The 14636-nt window shown below is 38.7% G+C and overlaps 2 protein-coding genes and 1 pseudogene across 2 annotated transcripts; 1 reads left to right on the top strand and 2 right to left on the bottom strand.

Annotated features, from left to right (window-relative positions):
- The first annotated feature begins 120 nt into the window (after positions 1–120).
- On the top strand, positions 121–2193 carry LOC126626455 (vesicle transport v-SNARE 13-like; annotated as a pseudogene).
- A 180-nt stretch (positions 2194–2373) lies between these two features.
- On the bottom strand, positions 2374–6842 carry LOC126626453 (two-component response regulator-like APRR1). The gene is made up of 6 exons (XM_050295779.1): positions 6232–6842; positions 5560–5721; positions 5324–5457; positions 4713–4868; positions 3947–4037; positions 2374–3709 (listed from the first exon to the last, which is right to left on the bottom strand). Exons 1-6 carry the CDS (start codon positions 6425–6427, stop codon positions 2757–2759), a joined length of 1692 nt encoding a protein of 563 aa, XP_050151736.1. The 5' UTR covers positions 6428–6842; the 3' UTR covers positions 2374–2756.
- Positions 6843–11240: 4398 nt separating this feature from the next.
- On the bottom strand, positions 11241–14232 carry LOC126626948 (protein NEN1-like). Its single transcript, XM_050296351.1, has 6 exons — positions 13878–14232; positions 13338–13495; positions 13122–13168; positions 12966–13029; positions 11871–12601; positions 11241–11739 (listed from the first exon to the last, which is right to left on the bottom strand). Exons 1-6 carry the CDS (start codon positions 14158–14160, stop codon positions 11505–11507), a joined length of 1518 nt encoding a protein of 505 aa, XP_050152308.1. The 5' UTR covers positions 14161–14232; the 3' UTR covers positions 11241–11504.
- Between the last annotated feature and the right edge of the window lie 404 nt (positions 14233–14636).

Genomic DNA, 14636 nt, shown 5'->3' with positions numbered 1-14636 from the left:
TTTTTTTAAATTCTCCATTTCTTTTGTTTGAAGGGGTTATTGGAGTATTTATAGGTGTGTGTGTGTAGAATGCATGATAATTATCGAGTAGTTTGGAAATGTTTTTAAAATGACAAAAAATGTTTTTAGAAACATAATAATTACAAACTTGTTTTATTGATGTTTTTTTGTAAGAAGCACTACATTAGTTTCTTTTAGGATTTACTTGCATTTTTACAAATAATTGGTCCAAAAAACAATTTTACCAAAAGCGTCTTCAACTATTTTAGAAGAACTTTTGAACGAGTCGTACATTTTCAAATGCAAAGTATATCAGTTGGTTAAAGAAGTGATTTTAAACTTTTATTTTACTAAGATATGCATTTCTAAAAAGATTAGAATAGTTGGTTAAAGCAGTAAATTCCTAAACAAAAGTTGCATTTGTTTTTGTACTTCTTTCTTTATGTCGATTTCTCGAGTCTCTGAGCGGTCAACTGTTAATGTCAAGTGCAATAAAAAACGTTGAATTGTGAATTGAAGCATGAGGTATTGGTTATAGGTTAGGCAAATTGGAGAGACTTTAGAAGGTGCATAAATGGTGGTGGGTACTGGCAATGTGAATTCTTGCTTTGCAGAGCCAAAAAGCAGATAATTGCAGAGGTAAAAAGCTGGATTAGAGGATGCAGATACTATGGTATGGCATCAACTCCGCTTAATTTCCATTGTTTAGATGTTTGTTGATTTCAAAGAGAGGGTTGTCTAATTAGGACAACTCTCACATTGGGTGGACTGGAGTTCCACGTTTTTGTAAGAAGTGTTTTACGAAGGGCATGGTCGGAATAACTGATTTTTTCTTTCTGTTTATGATGTTAGATTAATGATTATACCGTGTCGAAAAAATATCCAGCTTAGATTAATTTTCATTGATTAGATGTTTGTTGTTTATAAAGAGAAATTTCAGTAAGGTTGTCTAATTATGACTCTCTCACACTAGGTGGACATGGACCCCACGTTTTTGTAAAAAATGCTCTACAAATGACATGATCGGGCACCTTTACCCAAGTTTTTCTTTCTATCTATGATATTAGATTAATGATTATACCGTGTCGAAAAAATATCTAGCTTAGGAAAATGGAGCGTGAGCAAAAGGGGTTTGCAGCCAAGTGTGAAGGCAGCTTTTCTTGCCAAGCTAAGAGAATGCATAACTGATTTGAACAATTTGAAGACCCAGGTGAAGAGAATCACATCACCTGTTGCGAACTTTGCAGCCCGGTATGTGTTGTTGGAGCCCGGAATTGCAGATTCCTTGACGGTAATGCATTATCTCCACACCTTACCTCTATATGCATGTCAGCTTGTCAAGATTTGTTGTTCATAGGAAGTTTTGGTTATGTGACAGACATCGAACGATCAACGAGGAAGATTGTTGATGACGACTGAGGTTGAATCAGTCGACGGACAGAATCAAGGAGAGGAGAAGAGCAATGCTGGAAACCGAGGAGCTCGGGGTCTCAATCCTCCAAGATTTGCATCAGCAACGCGAGTCACTTCTGCATGCACTTGTTGCTTACGTGACGAGAGATACAGGAAGAGGGGGATATATCCACAGTTACATTAGCTACTCTCCGTTGAATTAGGGTGATGAGAATATGAGATCGTCGAGGTGGTAACCCTAATTTCGTTTATTTGTATTAGCAGCTCCACGGGGTGGATGAAAGTTTCAGCAAGAGCAAGGTGTTGACTGCCATGACGAGGAGTACCGAGCGGGAACAAATGGATCGTCGGCTCCATCATCGGAGTCTTTGCCGTTGCAATCTTGTTTATCCTATATCTTAAGATTAAAGCGCTGGCTAGCCTACGGGCTGGTTTGGTATTGCTGTGCTTTGAAAAAAATACTGTTTTAGCTATGCTATGAGAATAAGCTCATTTTTGCTCATTCATGTTTTCAGTTTTTTTTTTCATCCAAAATTGTGAAAATAAACTGTTTTTAAATGTTTACCAAACACCTTTTTGAGCTCAGCTTTTTTTGATACCAACTTTTTATAAAAGCACATCAGTACCAAACCAGTACTACGGCTCCTGCCTCATCTAACATTATCCTCTGTGTGTGTTATTTCGTTCTATCTTTACAAAATTTGGTGTTGGAATGAATGAAAGCAGCCGTGGATTTGTTTGAGACGAACAGCATGGCTGGGGATGGCCGGAAAAAACAGGGTATATCGTGTATCGGGTGAAGACAGAGGGCCTCATTTCGGCAAGTCACAGATGTGTCTTTCTTTTGTTCTACAAACTGTACTTTTTACATCAAATAGGCACAAAAAATCTTCCAAAATTCACAGAAATTATGGAAACAGAACGAGAGTGTGAAATCTCAAGCATAAAACTCCATGGTAATAAGAGAAAACACCGTTCTCGATTAAGTCATTGTTTAAAACTTCTCCATTGACACACAATTCAAAATCTCAAACGTTACAGAAGAATTCGGAAGTTGAACCCATTTCCGTTTGGATTTTGGACATGGAGATGAATCATGGACGAAAGCTTCCCGACCTCAGTAGTTCTACATCGGGTGTCTTTTGGGCTATGCTGTACCTCAGGAAGATGGACACAGAGATATCTTACGATGATCGGATCTTTGATTTTACCGAAATAGAATCAGTAGCTTGAACCCTGAATCAATGGCCTTCAACCCATACGACGATGCACCCAGTATACATCAATTAAACTGTGAGCCACCAATCCCCACTCATCCACATAGGTAACATTATGCAGGAACTTTAAGGAGCACCATCTTCCGGTGAGGAATCCCTTGATGCAAGCTCCTCGTCGTCCCTTTCATCCTCCTCATCATCTTCAACAGATGCAGGCTCGCCGTTAAGATCCACATTTACACCATTTAACTTCCTCACAAACTGTCCCCGGACACGAGGCCTCCTTTCGGCAAGTTTCTTTCGATTTACATACCTGATCTTTTTATCAAAACACCGCTCCTTTCTTTTTTGCCTAAATTTAATCAATGCTGCCTCCCTTCTGTCAACCTTATTTGGATTCACTTCAGTGGAAGCTGAACTTCCAAATGAGGGCCATGGCTGAGCATTCAGCATTTGTTGACCAGGATGCATGCATATACTATAATAGGGGAACGAAGCCATCCCATTTATGTGTGGAGGGCAGTGCGGAAGATGATTGTATTGTGGCATCATAGCATGATTTTGCATGTCTTGCAGATTCTTTTGATAAACTTGGGGTGACGATGACATCATAACTTGATTGACAGCCCCCGGCATATAATATTGATAGGCGGCTTGGGCAGGTAAGCCAGAAAAATCATGTTGAAGTTCATTTCTTGGATGTGCAGGCACTTGAGAGGATCTGTCTTCCTCAAAACTTCTCTGATGTTGAAGTTCCATTGATCCAGACGGGGTACTAGACCTCTCCAACGAAAGAGAATCTGGGATACTATTACTACTTGGCAAGTCATCTCCCTGTAAGTTGCTTTCCCATGCCTCTCCATTTCCATGTACTTGGGGATCATCATCAACCACTTGGTGGCAAACAAATTCTTGATGTTTCTCTTCTATCCTCAAATGTTCAGTGGCAATGTCTTCAACATGGGCAACCACCTGGGAGTTGATTTTAAGTTTGCTTGATTTGACATAGGTAAAGAAGGCAGATGACTCGCCAATGCCAATCTTTAGTTCACTCTTTCTTGGGGCAGATAAAAACTTTCCTGAATAATATAATCAGAGAAAATGGAAAAGGTTACTTAAGCGGAAAAGATGAAAAATGTCATGCCGAAAAACTATTCTTCTTAAAGATAGTTTTTGCTTTACTCAGATTAGTGAAGTCGAATTAATGATGCAGCTAAGACACAATAAAGTCTTAGCCATACATGATGGTGTTTCTAGTGAACAAATGTTCAAAACATATGATATAACAAAATTTCTCAATGTCACAAGTGGCTCACCAGTTTGGCGGTCACTTATTCCTGGATCATCAGGCTGAAATTCTGATATTCTCTTGACCGGAAGCTCCATAGCAGCAGCAACAGCAGCAGACTGAAAAATACAATTAATTAATTAACAAGAAGATGATAAAGAAGAAGAAAAGATTCATCTTGAGTCCTAAATGAGTTTTCAGATTCTAATATCGGTTTCATCTCAAATCTCGTTAAGCATGAGTCAGTTGTTCCAGAGTATATGATGTAGAGGAAAATAGAATAACAACTAAAGAGATTTGTAATGAATTAAATTTATATTAAAGTACATTCTAAATATTGTGATTGGTTAAAATAACATCTCCAATGTGCTTTCCCAGATAACACGGCCCTAAAACAGTGGGATCACACACCTCAGATAACTTCATATATGTATGCTTCGCTAGTATGCTTAATCTACAGTTCTATTCTCCGACAACTACTTCATTTAGAATTATGCACTCTTCTAATTCCATGTAAAACCGTTTCCGTAGCTCCCAAATGAAACTCAAAACAACGTATAAAGTAGACATTTGACATTTTGCATGTGTTACATATGAGACCCCTCCCAGACCAATACAACGGTAAAGACTTGACACAGATCCGGCGTCATTGGAGCTAATAGTCTCACAGTGACGAGTGAACAGATTTTTTAAGTTGCATACACTTAACAATCAAGCTTAACTCTATATTTAATAAATATCTTACATGACAACCAAAAAAAACTTTAAAAAGAAAATAATTAGTATACAGTCACCTTATCTTCCTCAGGAGCTGAGGTTCCTGTCTCGGGATTGCCAGATTTATCATCTGTGTCATCCGAGAATAAAGTAGTACTGTTTGTATTGGATCCGCTAGGGTCTGATATCACCAGATCAACATAATTTATAAGGTTCTTCTCTGCCAGCCCAAGCTGCCAAATACAGTAAATAAAAAATGATTAGTTACTAATTTGAGAGGATATGGTAGTATCCTAGTGCACATGCATCAGTTAGTAATGAGGAACTTGAAAAAAGAGGTATTACTGATGAATAGACGTGGCCCCTTGAAATAAAGGTTACGAACTTTAGCTTCAGAAGTGAGAAGGCAAGTAATTTGGTTGCATGCTTTCTTCTGAACTATCCAAGATAGTAGATGCACCTAAGAGGATATATAAAGATACTAACAGCCCAAAAGAAACATCAACTCCTACATGACGATCACTTACTGACTTGCTAGCTTGCTAGGCATCCCTACTGTGTTTATTTCTATCAGCAAAGATTTTGATAAAGCAAGGGGCAGGAGAAGATTGACTGGTATGGAAGAGGGGTGTGCGGGTAATTACAAGAACAGCTCAGAAACAAAAGCATCAAAGTCATGCAAACAAACCATGCGCCTTCTTCTCCACATGTGCGTCCACAAGTTCAGAAGCTCATTAGTTCGTAAAGGCTTTACAAGATAGTCTGCTGCTCCAAGCTTCAAGCACTTAACAACAGTAGAGACCTCATCTTCTGCCGACATCACTGGCCAAAAAAAGGTTCAGCAGTGAAGTTAAGACTATAATTTTCCCTGATAGGAAATATTTAACATTAAGTGAAAATAGTATTAAGAAAAGACATGCTTACTGATTACAGGAATGCGCCTTAACTCTCTGTCCCGTGTGATGTACTTCAACAATTTCATGCCTTTGCGCATTGGAAGGTCAACTTCGGCAAGTATGAGATCGATATCAGGTCCCTCTGCATTCAATGCATCAATCACCTGTCGAGGAGACTTCACAGAAATAACTGTAAAGCCAAGAAATCAAGAGTCAGAATTGAACACATACGACATCTTCAAGCGTTGGCTTCTCATCTTGGCCTTCCTAAACCTTGTCGCACTGTTCAGGTGGCATGTTTAGCATTACTCTTCACAAAATATTTACTTATTCGAATAAATTCACACCATCTTTCACCTAAACTCTAAGGATTCATTTGGAAACTCGAGAAAGTTAGAAACGATCAAACATCCACAACGACAATCAATTCACAATTGGCACAACTCAGTGCACCTTATCTTTGTAGATTGAAAACAAGAGACACCACAAAGCAACTCTTAACTTTGTTTCTTCCTTTCTCAGGTCATCAAAAAGTTAAATTTCGGATCAATTCATTTTCTATCTTTCACAGAATTTTCCCTCCATTTTCTTAGAAGCCAAACAAGTGATAAGCTTTAACAATTTCCAAACTTCGAAAACAGAAGATACGATCAAAGTAATGAACTTTTACAAAAATAAAATAAATAAAATATGTTCATACCCTGGTAAGAGCATTTCACAAGAAGCGTGAAAACCTCTTCCGAACTGGACCCGTTGTTATCGCACAGTAAAATCCTCACTCTGCTCCTGTCGATGAACCCATCAGCACCACCACCACCGCCGCCACAACCTCCACCCCCGCCGCCACTGCTACCAGTTTCATAGTCCCTGTTCAAATTCAGCACCTTCGGCTCCATATCAAACGCAAAAGCCCCCAAAAACACTCCGATTCTACAAAACCTCCACAACTCCAATCAAAATACTCACCGCTCCATCTCCAAGGCCGCAATCAGATTCCCAAATCAGGGTTTTTCCGGTCCCCAATCCCCAACTCCGAGCGCTGACTCCATTTCTCAGTCAAAACCCCCAAACCCCCGTCCGTACAACCACGGACTCCAAGCGAGCTGAGACTGTGAGATGATCGGAAGGTTCGGAATTTGAGACGAACGCGGAAGAAGCTGATAGAATTAGATACTTAAATAGTAAAAGGAGTTCCGAGTTCGGATCACCGGCCACCGCGGCGCACGTTAGCACCAGCCGAAATCGGTCCGACTCGGCCTCCGAAAAAGAGAGAAAAAACCGAAAAAGAACAGTTGGCAGAAAAAAGTGGACTTTTAAATAAACTCTCAGTCCACCTATCACCTTCTATATCAATATAGTGGAGGATACGCGTCACGCCAGCTAACGTGCGCGTGGGGGTGTAGTGGACGTAGGATAAAGATGAGGAGAGACGTGGAGGATTGGACCGACAGAAAAGAAAAGTGCAAAAAGGTGGGCGTATTTGGTAAAGACAGTGAGGACTCACTTTTTTTGTTTTTATTGTTTTTTTTTTGTTTTTTTAGTGTTGACATGTGAACTGAAGATTTACAGTTGGTCTGATTAGAAGATGTGATTATAATACAGAAGTCTAAGGCAAAAGGGGCAGAGAAAGACGTCGCTAAAAAAAGATATAGAGCATTTGAAATTGCCGGAAAACTTGGCATAAAATCTAACTCAGTAGCATTCTAGAATCCATATAACCGACCTCAAGATAAAACTTTGTTGTTGTTTTTCTTATTTTTTAGCTTTTCCAAGAGAAAAAAACCATATTTTAAACTGTTTATTTTTAGTTATTTCTTAAACTGTTTTTATTCCATTTTGGGAAAGTGAATGAAACACATGAAATTTGGCATATGTTTGCTTTTATTGTCCATGCATCAAATTGGCAATGAATTGATAACTGCTTGAGTTATGGTGGGGATTAAGCTCCAATATGATTATGTAGTTTAAGTTTAGAAAGTGGATAATCAGACTACATTATAGATAATTAGACCACATTATAAGATAAGTTGTTGGATCGTATTACAATTGATTAAGGTGGACCTAAAATTGTCTAAATTGTTCACGCCAGTAGAACAAAACTAAAAACGAACTAAATAGTTCAATTTTTACATTAAAAAATATGTAATCCTAGAATAGAATGTTAAAATTTCTCAACTTCTGATAGTAAAAATTTTTCTCAACTACTGTTCAGTTTTCCGCATGAACTAACATAAATAATATAATATGTAATATGTTCTGAATGAAAATAACCGAACGAAACTAAACTATACCAATAATTATATAACTAGTTTAATGCATGAACTAAGTCAATATGAACTGTAGTCTTATATTGGTTTAGCGCGACCCGAATTTTGGGATGCAATGATGAAGGGGTAGAGCTTGCACTACCTATTTGTTGCAAACAAAAATTTAGAAGTGGAATTATTATTAAGGAAAATTAATGAAAATGGCTTGAAAACTTTAAGTTTTAATGATAAGGACAAAATAAAGGGTAAAGTGAATAGTACCAGGATTGACTTTTTAGTGTAAAAATGTGTTTTTTCATTAAAGTGAACAGTACCAGGAGCTTTTCGTTAAAGTTCTCTTATTATTAGCCCTCGAATATTCTTCCCGTGTATTTTAAATTTTTTATATTTAAAAAGAAAAATATACTTGTAGAGAGTATGTTGTACCTTATTTAGACCTCATTCTTTAGTCCATGAACTATGTAAAGGGGAGGGAAACCCTAATCCTACAAGGGGGATCCGTCACCCTTGTCTTAGGAGAGCTCTCATTCAAAACCTCTAGCCTCTCCAGGAAATCCTAGCTTCTCTACTCTCTTAAAGGTAACAAGTCTCCATGTACAATGTAACTCTTATTTAGTGAAATCAGATCTACACCAATGTGGACGTAGTGACGTAGTCCCAACTTGAGGTGAATCACGATAGATCTTGTGTGTTCTTGTGTTTGTATGATTTTACGGTTAGATCTAAGCTGGTTTAAGGTTGATTTGACTTTGTACATCAACTGAGTGCACAATAATTTAAATCCCCTCTCCGTAGTTAGGTTAGTTTAATGTAGACCATCGCTGGAATCATAGAAAACATAAGCAGAATGTCTGCATGTGTATTGCTGGAAACCAGTAGAAAAAGAATCATACAACTTTATGGGAGGGGATGTAGCTGCTAACTAGCCTATACTCTTCTTCTCCAAGATTTTATCTCCACATGCTATTTTACCAAACTGATAGCACAAGCAGGTGTCTGTCACATCCTTTACCACATCAAGTTTCAAGCACATTAAGCACATGGATTTCCATCTAAAAAGTTGAAATTACAAAGGACATGATATATTCCAGAACCAACGTACGTAAATCTTTCGCACGCTGAGAGTTAGGGGGGACTGGGACCATCTTACAGTACCATGACATGGATGAAGCTGAGCTGCTGCGATTGCCTAACCAGTCACATTTGTAGCTAGCTTTCCTACTTTCCCTGTCGATCGACAAAGCTAACGCGATATGTTACCGTACATGATCAGAAGTTGATCTTGCTAGAATTGCTCAGTTTCCTTCCTATTTATCGGGAGTTCAGTCACTCGTCCACTAAGAGCACCAAAAGATATTGCCATTTTACTCCAAGAAAGATAAGATTAATCGGACATTTACGCTAAATGTAGGAGATATGTGCTTTACCATTTGAGCGATAAGTCCTTGCTTCTAACATGTAAGGAAAGGTTTGTTAAGGGCGTTGTCGAAGTATCTATGGTTATCGGTCAACAAACTCTCTACTTATCAACATTCTGATAGCACATGTTATCGGTCTCATTGTCTAACCAAAATTTATACCATTGAAAGCAGGCGAATATGTGATGGACATTGACGAATTTGCTCACAACCAATGTTTTAAAAGACGAAGGTATGAGTGAGACGTTTCATGAATAACCCTGCCTAAGTGAAAGCTTTGCAAAAACTCTTATAAAAAGTGAACAAAATGGAAGACAGTGGGGTAATAAATGCTAGGAAAGTGGGGTAATAAAAAGTATAGAAAAACAAAAAGTGAAGAGGAAGGAAGATGGTGGAGTAATAAATACCAGCAAAGTGGGTAATAAAGTTTAGAAAAATGAAAAGGTAGAAAGAAAAAAAAAACCCCTAGCTATCTTCATCTTTTTCGTTGGGCAGACTCTACAACTCAAAAATTCTAGATTTCTGCAACTTAAAAATGAAATGAGGACGCCTCAGGCATGCCCCTCGAAGCCTAAACGAGTATTTCACCGACTCCCACAAAACAGAGGCAAAAACGTTAAAGCCCCGCTTCCAAGACTGCCTAGGCATGTCCGGAGCCAAATTTTTTAAAACACTGCTCACAACTCATAAATCTAAAGATCTGCTAAATTTGTAGCCGATTTCAACTAGTCCATATGATAAAAAATCATGAGCAACTTTTAAGACGATGAACTGATGATGCTTATATGTAAACATTCAGGCGCTTACTATGCAGCTTGGCCAGGTAAGCTGGAAACATCATGTTGAATTTCTCTTCTTGGATGCAAACGCAGTTGTGAGGATTGGTCTTCCTCGAAATTCTTTTGACGTTGAAGTTTCATTGATCCCGGTGGGGAACGAGATCTCTCCAGCGAAAGAGAATCTAGGTCGACACTGGTACTGCTCGGCAAGTCATCTCCTTCCTCTCCACTTCCTTGTACTTGCGGATCATCAACCACTTGGTAACCAAGTGCTTGATGTTTCTCTTCCATCCTCGAATGTTCAGCGACATTGTCTCCACTGCGGGCAGTCACTTGGGAGTTGATTTGAAGTGTTCAGCGACATTGTTCACCCTTTTTTGAACGTCCAAAAGAAATTGGTCCCTGCTTGAGTTCAGCTAGAGAGAGAATCCTTCTTTTCGTAGCAAGAAGAGTTGCTTCATCTAACTCCTCCTCCTCCTTCACAGAGGCCACAGCATGCTCGAAATTGTCCTTTGGCTGCTTCGGATCTACATTATTACCAGCGGCCTCCGTCCCTAAGACTCATTTTGTTTGATTTCAACTTACACCATCATCACCAATATCAATCTTCCTTCTATATTATGGTGATACCAAATTAAACGGATCTTAACGGGTACGCTTTAACAATCCGATGGGTTGGTTTGCCACCTACCTCATCAAATTAAGCATATGAATATGAATAAGGATTATGAATTTTGAAGGTTTGATTAAAACAGGGCAGGGCCTGCATGCAGGAGGAGCCGTCTCATAATCTGGTGATCATTCTAAAGAACAAGGATTATGAATTTTGAAGGTTTGATTAAAAGGTCATTTTTGGCTTTTACTAGTATAAAAGTTCACCTTTTCCTTGCTCGCAACCTCAAATCTCAAAGTGGGCCCCATCATTTCACTTTGTTTACAATGATAAGAGAGTTCTCATTTTCACGCTCCGTTTTCTCTTTCTGCACTTATTTCCGATGTTTTGGTTGTTTGATTATGCTTAAATTATTGAATTTGAATGATAAGACTGATTACGATACTTGCATGTATTCGATATAATTATGATTTAACGGCTAGCATAACTCAAGCGAATATATATATATTAATATAATCACCATCTGACCATCGTAATTGTATTAAATACATGTAAGTATTATAGCCAAATCCTTGAATGCTAGGACAAAATGAAGGATTGCACACGGAGAAAAGCTGAGTGCGAAAATCATATTTTCCGTAATAATAACTTCATACTAATAAGATAAATTGATCAGATTGCATAGTCAAAGAACATATATGGTAGCATAAATTTTTAATAACAAAGAATTAACATTAACACATGCTTGAATTACATGTCACAACCATCAGCATCCCCTAATTTCCACTTTTATTAATGAAATTGAAAAACTAATCTTCTGAATATGTCAATCTACTTGGCCAGATTTACAGATCAACTTCCCCACATCAAATAAATCAGAGATCCAAATTCAATTGTCAATTGGAATGAAGAATCAATTTCTTTGCCACCAACCTAATGCCTGCTCTCTGCTGATAGTCGTACGGATCCAAGGAGAAGAACGCATCCATAAAAGTCCCCGGTTTGAAAAGGGTGCTAAGTTCCGAAGAATCAAACTTGGTGAAGACGAGCCTCTGCTCGGTGCCCGAAGGCTCTTTCTGATATATCTCTGTTGCGTATATTGCAATATCCCCACATACTGCTGTCGGTATACTGCAGAAACAAATTATACAAAGAAACAGTACATAATCAGATGAGTCCTCCTTTTGAGTAGCCAATAAACTGCAGTAAAATTGTGTTTTCTTATGTGTGTGTGTGTGTGAGAGAGAGAGAGAGAAACTTACTGTAATCTCACTGTAGGACAGTTATAGAAACCCTCGTTTCGGAAAACAGCAGGCCTCCATTCGGAGCTGCTACCAGAATCCATAGACAACTTTTGTGCAATGCCATCACATGCATCAAGAACTTTGCACAAACTTGGTGATGCGTAACCAACAATATTCAATCGTGGCCGGCCAGCATGATCAAAATACTTTCCATTGATTCCAAACCGCAATTTCATATGCCTACAGCAAATCTGCAAAGTTACATCTTTGTGCAACAACTTTATCCTCTGACTACCGCGATACAACGGAACAAGGGAAGCACAGATAGAAGGAATGGAAACTTCATCAGGCTGTAAAAACTCCACAGTGCCATTGGAGCTCCCCAATGCAGCAGGTGGAGAACTCTCAATAGACTCCTCCACAGGTATTTCTCTCAATGTGATGTCTGGCTGATTAAACTCTTTCATCACTACATCGCCAAGTGGGCCCATGTCAAAGGGATCTGGTCGAGCTGTGCTCAATTCAACCAGATTAGAGACTTCTTCGGTATTGTTATCCCTAAGAGATATTATTGGATGATTCTCCCCTGTTCTTTGATTTGTAGAAGATAACATCTGACCATTCTCACGCTGAGTATTCATGTTTATGCGAGCCCCCTCAGCAGAAGATTTCCCATCACTACGACTTCTTGTGATAGCATTTGGAGAAACCCAACTGTTCTCCGTGAATATGTCTGGGAGACTCGACTCCTGTGAGTAGATCAGACTATAGTTAAGTTCTTACTTTTGATATATTTTGTTGAGTTAAGCAGCTCAACTTGAGCTTCAAAAGGTCTAACTCAAAGGATGTGAGCCAAGTACTGTTTTAAGAATATTAGTCTTATGTCTAATCTCGAGCCTCATACTGTGCATTATGACCCTTATAAATAAAGAAACTACACATTTCAAAATTGAAAATAAAATACAACTTATTTATAATCTAACATGGTAACACCCCGCCCCTTCACGTGTGAGCTCCTCACCACCATTAGAAAACCAACATGAAATTCAATATAAATGCTTTATTATTCAAGAATGAATGGGTTCACCATTCCTTTCAAAATCGAATCATTACCAAGAATAAAACGGTTGCACAGTATTTCAGAACTTCAAGATTCATTCGAACATCATCCAAACTCCTGACAAACCATTACATAAAAGATTAGTTCAAGGAAACCAAATTGAAGGCAAGAGTAATTAGTTTAAACTTGAAGTACGTTTCCAGAAATACCTGTGTTTCTGCTGTCCAAGCCCGAAATAGGTTGCAAGAGTGGCCATCTGCGCAAAATAATACATGTCATGTATGTATAAACAATTAACATTCACCAAAATCACAATTCCATATTTCTTTTTGTCCTTTAAATATGGATTTGAATAATTTAACGAACTTATTCGGATCAAAATCTAACCGGTAACATTTACTGACAGATGGAGAGAAAATAAATACCTTCATGTTACCAGCTCTCCTTCCGAACCGCTGTGTCAATAATGCCAAGGAATCAATTGTACCTTTCGGTTCTGGAGCAGGCCGACCAATTTGTGTGAAAGCCTCCCGAATCCGAGCACAATCAAACCTCAGAATGTTGTGACCAGCCCATATACGTCCTATACAAAAAACAACCATAAAATCAAATTCCACTCATCAAAACTGCAAATCAACCAAAATTCTTCATACCATTAATGAAATATGAATCTCAAATTATCCATCATCGCCAACAGCCACAGAAATGAAATCCAAAGCAACCCACAAAAATCAAATTGAGCTAATTTACCTGCATTGCATCTAATTTCCTTCCATTTCTCGGCAACCAAACACACAATCAACCATAAATATCAAACCTTCAAGTTAAAATTCAAATCATTCGTACAAAATTAAAATAAAAGTCCAAAATTTAGCTTCTTCTCTTCCCTCAATTTTCTCGGCACCCAAACACCCAAACGCATAGAGTTAAACTGAGAAAACAAAAACTAAAGGCAAGGAACTAACCGTGGAGAATGTCGTAGACCTTATCGGCGATGTCTTGAAAAGAAGGGGCGGCGACAACGGCGTCGCGGGTAATGCCGTTGCAGCGCACGGACAAGGAGTTGATGGCGGAGAGGTCGGCGGGTCGGACCAGGGTGGAGTAGCTGTCGAGCTCCACCAGCTTCCTAGGGCAAACGAGAATCGACCCGAATTCCAAGATAGCGAAGCCCTGCCGGGGTCGCGTCGGCACCGTCGTCTCCACGTCGAAGAAGGCTATTTCGAACCGGTCCTCGCTCCGACTCCCCATTTTTTTATCTTCAGCGGTTCAAGGGTTTTGATTTGGTGCACAAATAATAACCTGCCATGCCAAAACCCAAGCCCCCGCTTCTATATAAACTAGCTGTACAACAAGGCCTTTGCTTCCTCGTTAAGTTTTGGTTTCATTAAACTTTGGGCGAATCTAAAAGTGACACGAGGAGAAATTCTTGTGTCCGTTCGGAGGGTTTGTCATCCATTTATCTACATATGCTGAAGGGACATTTTGAGTTTAGATCATTTCCGAAACTTATTGTTCATAGCTCGAGGATCAATAAATTTAAACTGTTCAAATTAATTTCGACAGTCTCATTAACTCATACTATTGATCTACTTCACACAAATCAAGGGTTCGAATCTCTCTCTCTTGAATGGTTCAGATTTGATGGTTCTTAGGCTCCAGATAGTGAGGTAGGAAGAGGAACTCAACTCCTTATGTATCTAAAGTTTTGTTTTTATGATTTTAAT

This window comes from Malus sylvestris, chromosome 6 (assembly GCF_916048215.2).
Source record: "Malus sylvestris chromosome 6, drMalSylv7.2, whole genome shotgun sequence".
NCBI classification, from domain to species: domain Eukaryota; kingdom Viridiplantae; phylum Streptophyta; class Magnoliopsida; order Rosales; family Rosaceae; genus Malus; species Malus sylvestris.
Note: the sequence above shows the minus strand (reverse complement) of the source record. Positions and strands in the feature narration are given on the sequence as shown.

What these genes read in the sequence shown, in the direction of transcription:
- LOC126626453 (XM_050295779.1), bottom strand. Translation starts at nt 6,427, where the DNA reads ATGGAGCCGAAGGTGCTGAATTTGAACAGGGACTATGAAACTGGTAGC. An exon ending in TGTGAAATGCTCTTACCAGG is followed by an intron (nt 5,722 to 6,231) that starts GTATGAACATAT and finishes TTGGCTTTACAG; the next exon opens with TTATTTCTGTGAAGTCTCCT. An exon ending in TGTGGAGAAGAAGGCGCATG is followed by an intron (nt 4,869 to 5,323) that starts GTTTGTTTGCAT and finishes TGTATTTGGCAG; the next exon opens with CTTGGGCTGGCAGAGAAGAA.
- LOC126626948 (XM_050296351.1), bottom strand. Translation starts at nt 14,160, where the DNA reads ATGGGGAGTCGGAGCGAGGACCGGTTCGAAATAGCCTTCTTCGACGTG. An exon ending in GGTCTACGACATTCTCCACG is followed by an intron (nt 13,496 to 13,877) that starts GTTAGTTCCTTG and finishes TTTTTTGTATAG; the next exon opens with GACGTATATGGGCTGGTCAC. An exon ending in GGAGAGCTGGTAACATGAAG is followed by an intron (nt 13,169 to 13,337) that starts GTATTTATTTTC and finishes TATTTTGCGCAG; the next exon opens with ATGGCCACTCTTGCAACCTA.